The sequence below is a fragment of the Salmo salar genome, chromosome ssa20 (genome assembly GCF_905237065.1).
Source record: "Salmo salar chromosome ssa20, Ssal_v3.1, whole genome shotgun sequence".
Taxonomy (NCBI): domain Eukaryota; kingdom Metazoa; phylum Chordata; class Actinopteri; order Salmoniformes; family Salmonidae; genus Salmo; species Salmo salar.
Genome location: NC_059461.1, coordinates 86942847 through 86953388, shown reverse-complemented (window position 1 = coordinate 86953388; position 10542 = coordinate 86942847). Strand labels below are relative to the sequence as shown.

The following is a 10542-nucleotide window of genomic DNA, read 5'->3' as shown; positions in this document are numbered from 1 at the left end:
ACACATATATTCATTATAACATTTTTCACTGACACCTTGCTTTGTGTTGATGGTGGTATGAATGCCACATGCCCATTGGTGTATTGACAGACACTGGGTTGTGGCCCACAGGCCTATGAGGAGAGGTTTAAGAAGTCAATGTCGTTTTTGATGAGATAGTAGACCATGCTTGTCCAGAGCAGGCCTGTGAGACAGAGGCTCAGTAAGGGGCTTGTGTGTAGGCTCCTGATCTGGACCTGGACAGCAGCTGTCACTGAGGGGGTCACTGAGGGGGCCTGTGGAAGCACACCAGGCTGTCAGTGGCCACTGGAGTAGAGCAGTGAGAAACATAGGCTATGTCAAAAAAAAAAAAAATCTTTCTGCTTCATTATTGTCTTGACTCTCATAATGTGCGACCACACCCATGTAGATATGGCTGCTTGGCATAATGTGCTGTTGGATGTGTGTTCAGGACTTATTGGACTTATTGAACATCCATGTACCCATGACAGATCTGGTCCACCAGCCAGATCTTTCTCTTTCGAACCGTCTCTCACAATGTCTCATGAAGAGACAGGAAAGGAGCCCATGTCAGGAGCGGATTTACATTGGCTGATATCTCAGTCCATCACCGTCCAACAAAACCCTTAGAACCTACCATCTACAAACGAATTAGGTTAAACAAGGAAGAGAGTTTGGGAAGTCAGAAAGTATGCACCTAGTTCTCACATGTAAACTTCATATTTTCTTTCTTTTCACCCCAGTATCTCTACTTGCACACTCATCTCCTGCACATCTATCACTCCAGTGTTTAATTGCTATATTGTAATTATTTCACCACTATGGCCTATTAATTGCCTTACCTCCCTTATCCTACCTCATTTGCACACACTGTATATAGATAGATCTTTTCTATTGTATTATTGACGCCATGTTTGTTTATTCCATGTGTAACTCTGTGTTGTTGTTTGTGTCGCACTGCTTTGCTTTATCTTGGCCAGGTCGCAGTTGTAAATGAGAACTTGATCTCAACTAGACTACCTGGTTAAATAAAGGTCAAATAAATAAAAAAATGAACATGCCCAAACTCAGAATCAGTTGGGGCTTCCTAAAAGTAATATGATCATTGTGAGATTTTCTGCATTTTTTAAAGTCAAACTGTGGCAGGATCTCTCTCTCCTGCCTTGATTTGAACCCTTCCCCTTTCAAGTCCCACTTCATTGCACTGTGTTTCCAGGCTCCATTTTTTGGTATCAATTGAGTCTGGGGATGAGGTTAACCCATGAATGACTTTGAAATGATGTGTCCGTATTTATTATAGAAAGACTTTGAATAGGCCAATGGTCAGTATTCATCCTAAAGGGCTTTGGTTGACGCCTTTCCCAAATTATGTTTCTTTAATATCGTATGTCATTGGATGTCTTCCCCATCATATGTTTCTTGGTGTTTTGCTCTGGCCTCAGCAATATAATGAAACATTTAGGAGCAAATATGCAGAAAAGTAAACCAAAACTAGAGGCCAGAATAGCAAAGATCTCCACAGCTACAGTGAACTTCCCAGGAGAGCTGACATAAGCTGGGATAAAGGTGAGCCAGACTGCACAGAATATGAGCATGCTGAAGGTGATGAATTTGGCCTCATTGAAGTTATCAGGCAGCTTTCGAGCCAGAAAAGCCAGCACAAAGCACAAGACAGCCAGGAGTCCTATATACCCCAACACAGCCCAGAAACCAACAGCTGAACCCACATCACACTCTAGAATGATCTTTTCCTTATAGGTCTTCATGTTCTTGTAGGGGAAAGGAGGTGAGACTGTTAACCAAAGAACACAGATCAGGACCTGTATGAGAGTGAAAGCCAGAACACTGAGTCTCTGCTGTGGAGGACCAAACCATTTCATGACATTACTGGCTGGAAGTGTAGCCCTGAAGGCCATCAACACCACTATTGTTTTCCCCAGAACACAAGAGATGCAGAGGACGAAGGTGATCCCAAACGCTGTGTGACGCAGCGTACAGGACCACTCAGAGGGCCGGCCAATGAAAGTAAGAGAACACAGAAAACATAGAGTCAAGGAGAAAAGCATCAGGAAGCTCAGCTCAGAGTTGTTGGCCCTGACGATGGGGGTGTCCTTATGAATTGAAAACACAACAACTACCAGAGTAGTAACACCGGACCCCAGTAAGGAGAAAAATACCAGAACTATGCCCATCATTTCTTCATAGGAGAGGAATTCAACTGGTTTCAACACACAGCGGTCCCTTTTTTCATTTGACCAATACTCCAAGTCACATCGATAGCAGCCATTAGAATCTGTAAGGAGATTAGAACGTCATTCATTCCATGAATCAGTGTGTCACCGTGACATTTGTTTTTTGATATCTATTAGTCCTATTGGGCAGTGACAGAGCTTGAAAGTATTGTAGGTAGCCCTAAATGCATTATATATCACCTGTGATATTGCTGATCTCTCCCTCCGCACATGGTACACAGTCATAACAGCATACAGGCTTTCCTTTCTGTACAGCCTTACGAGTGCCTGTGGGACAGCTCTCACTGCACACTGCTGCAGGTGCCTGTAGAGAAATACAACACATCTGAATATTGGTGTATTTTATATAAATAAACGTGCAGAAATGTTTTAATGTTACTACTTGTGGAAGTGCTTTTACCAACACAAAACAAGACAATTGAGATAGACTATGTGGATTATGTATACATTATAGAATGCATGTTTTACATTTGCAGTAGTTTGAGGTTTGCATGTGTTATGCTTTTGCAACATAGTCAACATGCATTTAGTCCTACCTCTGCCTGGCCCCCTACCCAGACCAGTTTTCCCTGGTTGAAGGTAAAGCGCTGTTCAGCGGGCATCGAGGAATCATACAGCCCCACAGCATGGAACTGCAGGGTCCCATCCTCCTCCTGCTGCCAGTTCACTAGGTCGTAGCACGCCACCACATCTCCGTTAGCATCAAACCAGATCTCCTCTCCTGTCTTTACTCTAAACCTCACCTCCTTCAGGTACTGCAGCACCTGTTCAACAACATGGAGAGAGGGAGAGAGAGAGAGAGAGAGAGAGAGAGAGAGAGAGAGAGAGAGAGAGAGACACACACAGGGAGAGACACAGAGAGAGACACAGAGAGAGACACAGAGAGAGACACAGAGAGAGACACAGAGAGAGTGGGATGATTCATATGATATGTTATTTATGTTTTGTTGTATCTGGAGTTTGCTCACCTGCTGTGGTGTGTAGACTAGTCTGTTGCCGCTGTCTGTGTTATTCTTTAAGTCTGTCAGTAGGTTGTGTAGAGCATGTGCAATGGCATATACAGCTGTGTACACTTTACTGGATATTCTCAGCTCTGACACATCAGTGTATTGGTTCTTAAGCTTTGCTAAGCTCTCTGCTCCTGTGCACAGCGTGCTGCTGCCCCCTTCATAGGAGCACTGGAACACAGTCTCCCAGAACTCCCTGAGCAGGGTGTTGTCTGGCGCCTGGGAGGGGTGCACCTTGTCTAGAAACCCTTCTAGACCATCCAGCCTGGCATTCCTGATGGCAAAGCCCACCGCCCCCCTCAGGAAGCCGTAGGCCTTGTTATCCGCCAGCACTCTGGCTGTGATCCAGGCCTCGCTGCCCACCCACTGCAGCCCTGGGTCTCCCTCCAGAGCCAGCTCATTCAGCAGGGGGATGAGGTCCCCCAAGCCCAGGAACAGTACCACCACCCTGGCTGTTGCCCTCCGGATCACCCTGACAGTTTCCAGGAGCTTCTCTCGGGGGTCTGTGCGGTAGATGGACTCTTGGTACTCTACACAGACCCCTTCATGCCACGCTGCCTCCATGAATGTGGCCATGCCATTGTTTCCATAGTCATTGTTGCTGTTCACCACTCCCACCCAGTTCCATCCAAAGTGTTTGACCAGCTTTGCCAGGGCTCTGCTCTGGTTGAAGTCACTGGGGATGGTTCTGAAGAAGGAAGGGAACTTTTCTCTGTTACTCAGACAAGCACAGGTGGCGAAGTGGCTGATCTGTGTGGAAGAAACAGGAAGATTTGAGTTGATCTTTCATACATAGCTGACATTGACTATTCTACCTCTAAAGAGCCAAAACCAGAAGGGAAGATTTGAGTTGATCTTTCATACATAGCTGACACTGACTATTCTACCTCTAAAGAGCCAAAACCAGAAGGGAAGATTTGAGTTGATCTTTCATACATAGCTGACACTGACTATTCTACCTCTAAAGAGCCAAAACCAGAAGGGAAGATTTGAGTTGATCTTTCATACATAGCTGACACTGACTATTCCACCTCTAAAGAGCCAAAACCAGAAGGGAAGATTTGAATTGATCTTTCATACATAGCTGACACTGACTATTCTACCTCTAAAGAGCCAAAACCAGAAGGTGTCTCACCACAGGGATGCTGAATGGTCCGACCAGGGATGATATTCCGATGGTGGATGTGGAGGTTGATTCTCCTACAATGCCCAACACGGCTGGAGATCTGGAGCAGGAGGAGGGGTCTCCCAGGCTGTTCTCAGGCCCAGGGCTGTTCATCATGGCCAAGGCTGAGTGGATGGCCAGGGTGGCAGAGCCACAGGAGTCATAGACCTGGTAACCCAGAGACAGCCCTGGCAGCAGATCACTGCTGTTGTTGATCTCCTCCAGGGCAAAGATCAGGGTCTGTGCAAACTGGAACTCACGTGGGTTGAAACTGGACAACGGTAACAAACCAAATAAATTAGTTCGTTGACGCCAGGAATCACATATGCCACAATCACATATGCCAGCAAAACTGATATACTCGGTCGAGATTAGTTGAGTATTGTGTTTAGCATAACAGAAACAATTTGTATACTTGATTTGTCCAAGAATAAATTCACAGATCGTCTACAGTAGTGTTATTAAGCACTGTGCCTAATTTCAGTGAGAGACAAAAAAAATCTATCCTGATGAGAAATATTCGCAAACAGCTAAAAGTTCCCACAGATAGTTGTTTTTCAACACCTACCTGATACAGGGTGTTTTCTCTGGTCTGGAGGTGAACGGATGGACCTTGAAGAGGGCATTCCTATGTAGAGCGAACACTGCTCCAATGTTGATGTCCCCCTCAGCAGATAGGAGAGGCAGAGCGGGTTGGCCCAGCAGAGAGCAGATTGTGGCTGGAGCAGCCATACCCCTCATCACCACCACCAGCAGCCGGAGAACCACGTCTGTTCTCAGTGCCATACCACTCTTCAGCAGGGCAGCTGTGTCTGAAAGGGCAGATAGAAGCATTCCTCTTTTGTAGAGGTGAAAATGCCCCCTAAGACGCTGGAACTGCCCATACACTCCCTCTCAACGAGTGGGATGTGGTTCTAGTGTTTATTGTGTCCCCGGAGTACAGGATGAGAGAAGGAGGTGGGATATTGAAAGAGGCTGGGATATGCTGCTATTATGAGCAAGCAGTGGATAGATAAGTGCAGGCTTCTGACATTGTGGATATAAAACATCATATCCGTCATGCTTTCCCATAGGTTTTTTTTCTATGACATTATAAACTCATACATATAACAATAGAACAATTACATTTTATTTCAAACAGAAATAATACAAAATAATATCTGTCATGCTTTCACATGTTTTTTTGTGTATGACAATTTAAACACATACATAAAACAATAGAACAAGTATGGTATTGAAATAAATAATTCATTGTTTTATTATTTTACATGTGTGTTGAAATTGTCATCCCCAAAAAAACATCTGGAAAAGCATGACACATATACATTTTCATTTCCACAATGTCAGACGTCTGCACTTATCTATCCACTATTTGCTCATATTAACAACATAGCCCATCCTCTGTCAGTATCCCAACTCCCTCTCTCATCATAGACAAGGTCTAGCTCCTGGTTTGTCCCGGCGACGTAACCTGAAGGTCGCAAAGAAGGCCCTGATTGGTGAACCACTCATTCACATCACCACTTGTTGCTGTTGCAAGGCCCTGATTGGTGAACCACTGATTCACATCACCACTTGTAACTGTTGCAAGGCTCTGATTGGTGAACCACTGATCCAGCCCTTTGTCTTTTGGTAATCCTAGGGACAAGCCCACACAGTGCTTTAACATAGTGTTTTCAAACATATTTGACTCACTTCAACAGACAGTACCAGTCCAAAGTTTGGACACATCTATATATTCAAGGCTTTTTGTTTATTTTGACTATTTTCTAAATTTTAGAATAATATTGAAGACATCAAAACTATGAAATAACACATATGGAATCATGTGTAGTAACCCCTAAAATTTTTGTAAACAATATATTTTATATTTGAGGTTCTTCAAAGTAGCCAACCTTTGCCAGTTGTTTCCACTTCTGGCAGTTGTTTATTTGGCTCCTGAGTGCCGCAGCGGGCTAAGGCCCTGTATTTCAGCGCAAGAGGTGTCACTACTGTCCCTGGTTCGATTCCAGGCTATATCACATCTGGCTGTGATTGGGAGTCCCATAGGGCGGCGCACAATTGGCTCAGTGTTGTCTGGGGTAGGACGTCTTTGTAAAAAATATTTTATTATTAAATGACTTGCCTAGAGTTAATTAGTCGACAAATTCCAGGGATATTGGAGGGCGCGCAATTCAAATAAATATTTGTAATATTAAACATGAATTAACATACAAGTGTCTTACATCATTTAAAAGCTTAATTTCTTGTTAATCTAACTGCGTTGTCAGATTTCAAAAAGGCTTTACGGCAAAAGTATACCATACGATTGTCTGAGGAAGGCGCCCCACATCAACATCTTTTTCAACCAGCACAGGCTTCACAAAATCACAAATAGCGATTAAAGAAATCACTTACCTTTGAAGATCGTCCTCTGTTTGCAATCCCAAGGGTCCCAGCTACAACATTATTGGTAGTTTTGTTCGATAAAATGCTTCTTTATATCCCAAAAAGTCAGTTTAGTTGGCGCCATTGATTTCAGTAATCCACTCGTTCAACATGCAGACAAATGAGTCCAAAAAGCTACTGGTAAACTTCGTCCAAACAACTCAAACGACATTTCTATTTAATCCTCAGGTACTCTAAAATGTAAATAAACTATAAAATTTAATAATGAAAGTAGTATGTTCAATAGGAAAGGAAAATTTGTCAGGGTGCTCCCTCTTCCTCGTGAGCCGAAAGACTGATTTTTCTTCAGGTGGTCTTCTAACAAAAACTCCAAATACTTGTTTGTTTTTCAAAAAATCAGCCTGAAACCTTGAATAAAGACACTTGACATCTAGTGGAATCCATAGGAATTGCAATCTGGAATACAGATGTACATGGAAACAATTGATTTCCATAATAAGATAAAATAACATTCTTGTCGGATGTTCATCGGATTTTTGCCTGCCATATCAATTCTGTTATAGTCTCACACATTATTTTAACAGTTTTAAAACCTTCAATGTGTTTTCTATCCAATGCTACCAATTATATGCATATCCTGTTTGGGATAGGGGTCAGTATTTTCACGGCTGGATAAAAAACGTACCCGATTTAATCTGGTTACTACTCCTGCCCAGAAACTAGAATATGCATGTAATTAGTAGATTTGGATAGAAAACACCCTAAAGTTTCTAAAACTGTTTGAATGGTGTCTGTGAATATAACAGAACTCATATGGCAGGCCAAAACCTGAGAAGATTCCATACAGGAACTGCCCTGTCTGACAATTTGTTCTCCTTCAAGGGCATCTCTATCAAAAATGCAGCATCTCTGCTGTAACGTGACATTTTATAAGGCCTCCATTGGCTCTCAGAAGGCGCCAGAAAGTGGAATGACGTCTCTGCAGTCTCTGGGCGAAAAAAAGCAGGAGTTTTTGTGAGTGGTCAGGCAGGGAACAATGACACTGGAGTGCGCGTGCACGAGACGACTCCATGTTTTTCTTTCAGTCTATGAATGAATATAACGTCGCCCGGTTGGAATATTATCGCTATTTTACGAGAAAAATAGCATAACCTGTTGGGGATAGGGGGCAGTATTTGCACGGCCGGATAAAAAACGTACCCGATTTAATCTGGTTACTACTCCTGCCCAGTAACTAGAATATGCATATAATTATTGGCTTTGGATAGAAAACACCCTAAAGTTTCTAAAACTGTTTGAATGGTGTCTGTGAGTATAACAGAACTCATATGGCAGGCCAAAACCTGAGAAGATTCCTTACAGGAAGTGGCCTGTCTGACAAGTTCTTGTTCTTCTTGGCTCTGTTTATTGAAAACTGAGGATCTTTGCTGTAACGTGACACTTCCTACGGCTCCCATAGGCTCTCAGAACCCGGGAAAAAGCTGAATGATGTAATTCCAGCCTCTGGCTGAAAAACATTAGCGCGTTTGGATAGTGGCCGGTCAGAGTACCATCAGACTGAGGCTCATGCACGAGGGGATCCCATGTTTTTATTTTCTCTCTCTTTGGACGTAAACACGCTTTCCCGGTCGGAATATTATCGCTTTTTTGCGAAAAAAATTGCATAAAAATGGATTTTAAACAGCGGTTGACATGCTTCGAAGTACGGTAATGGAATATTTAGATTTTTTTTGTCACGAAATGCGTCGTGCGCATCACCCTTCTTTACCATTCGGATAGTATCTTGAACGCACAAACAAAACAGAGGATATTTGAACATAACTATGGATTATTTTGAACCAAACCAACATTTGTTATTGATGTAGAAGTCCTGGGAGTGCATTCTGACGAAGACAAGCAAAGGTAATAACATTTTTCTTATAGTAAATCTGACTTTGGTCAGGGCTAAACTTGGTGGGTGTCTAAATAGCTAGCCCTGTGATGCCGGGCTATCTACTCAGAATATTGCAAAATGTGCTTTCACCGAAAAGCTATTTTAAAATCGGACATAGCGAGTGCATAAAGGAGTTCTGTATCTATAATTCTAAAAATAATTGTTATGTTTTTTGTGAACGTTTATCGTGAGTAATTTAGTAAATTCACCGGAAGTTTGCGGGGGGTATGCTAGTTCTGAACGTCACATGCTAATGTAAAAAGCTGTTTTTTGATATAAATATGAACTTGATTGAACAAAACATGCATGTATTGTATAACATCATGTCCTAGGGTTGTCATCTGATGAAGATCATCAAAGGTTAGTGCTGCATTTAGCTGTGGTTTGGGTTTATGTGACATTTTATTAAGCTATCTTGAAAAATGGGTGTCTGATTATTTCTGGCTGGGTACTCTGCTGACATAATCTAATGTTTTGCTTTCGTTGTAAAGCCTTTTTGAAATCGGACAGTGTGGTTAGATTAACGAGAGCCTTGTCTTTAAAATGGTGTAAAATAGTCATATGTTTGAGAAATTGAAGTTATAGCATTTTTAAGGTATTTGTATTTCGCGCCACGCTCTACCATTGGATATTGGTGAGGCGTTCCGCTAGAGGAACGTCTGTCCCTAACAGGATATCCTGGCGTCTGGGCCTGAGTAACAGGCAGTTTACTTTGGGCACGTCAGTCAGGCGGAAATTCAGGAAACTCAACCGTATCCCAGAGAGGTTTTAAATGTAAAACAAATACGTTTTACATTTCCTTGATGACAGCTTTGCGCACTCTTGGCATTCTCTCATCCCCTAAGTTCCCACATACTTTGAGCATGTGTTGGCTGCGTTTCCTTCACTCTGCAGTCCAACTCATCCCAAACCATCTCAATTGGGTTGAGGTGGGGTGATTGTGGAGATCAGGTCATCTAATGCAGCACTCCATTGCTCTCCTTGGTCAAGTAGCCCTTACACAGCCTGTTTTGGGTCATTTTCCTGTTGAAAAGCAAATGATAGACCCACTAAGCGCCAACCAGATGGGATGGCGTATCACTGCAGAATCCTGTGGAAGCCATTCTGGTTAAGTATGCCTTGAATTCTAAATTGAATTCTAACACCATCCTACTTCCTCCTCCATGCTTCACGGTGGGAACCACACATGCGGAGATCATTCATTCACCTGCTCTACATCTAACAAAGACTCAGCAATTGGAAACAAAAATCTCAAATTTGGACTCATCAGACCAAATGACAGACTTCCACCTGTCTACTGTACATTGCTTGTGCTTCTTGGCCTAAGCAAGTCTCTTCTTCTTCTTGGTGTCCTTTAGTACTAGCAGCAATTCGACCATGAAGGCCTGATTCACACAGTCTACTCTGAACAGTTGTTGTTGAGATGTGTCTGCTACTTGAACCCCGTAAAGCATTTATTTGGCTGCAATTTCTGAGGCTGGTAACTCTAATGAACTTATCCTCTGCATCAGAGGTAACTCTGGGTCTTCCTTTCCTGTGGCGGGCCTCTTGAGAGCCAGTTTCATATTGACTGACCTTCATGGATTAAAGTAATGATGGACTGTTGTTTCTCTTTGCTTATATGAGCTGTTCTTGTCATAATATGGAATTGGTATTTTACCAAATAGGGCTATCTTCTGTATTCCACCCCTACCTTGTCACAGTTTAACTGATTGTCTAAAATGCATAAAGAAGGAAATAAATTCCACAAATACATTTTTAACAAGGCACACCTGTTATTAACTCAAATGCATTCCA

The 10542-nt window shown here is 42.7% G+C and overlaps 1 protein-coding gene across 1 annotated transcript; it reads right to left on the bottom strand.

Moving 5' to 3' along the window:
- Positions 1-986: 986 nt before the first annotated feature.
- On the bottom strand, positions 987-5322 carry LOC106581336 (extracellular calcium-sensing receptor). The gene is made up of 6 exons (XM_045704044.1): positions 4993-5322; positions 4395-4695; positions 3221-4009; positions 2789-3016; positions 2433-2556; positions 987-2293 (listed from the first exon to the last, which is right to left on the bottom strand). The coding sequence occupies exons 1-6, from the start codon at positions 5256-5258 to the stop codon at positions 1377-1379; spliced, it is 2625 nt and encodes an 874-aa protein (XP_045560000.1). The 5' UTR covers positions 5259-5322; the 3' UTR covers positions 987-1376.
- Positions 5323-10542: the final 5220 nt, after the last annotated feature.

Bases quoted from the DNA above. Each gene is read 5' to 3' on its own strand.
- LOC106581336 (XM_045704044.1), bottom strand. From the start codon at position 5,258: ATGCTTCTATCTGCCCTTTCAGACACAGCTGCCCTGCTGAAGAGTGGT. The intron at 4,696-4,992 runs GTAGGTGTTGAA...ACCGTTGTCCAG, and splicing joins GAGAAAACACCCTGTATCAG to TTTCAACCCACGTGAGTTCC. The intron at 4,010-4,394 runs GTGAGACACCTT...TCTTCCACACAG, and splicing joins GACCATTCAGCATCCCTGTG to ATCAGCCACTTCGCCACCTG.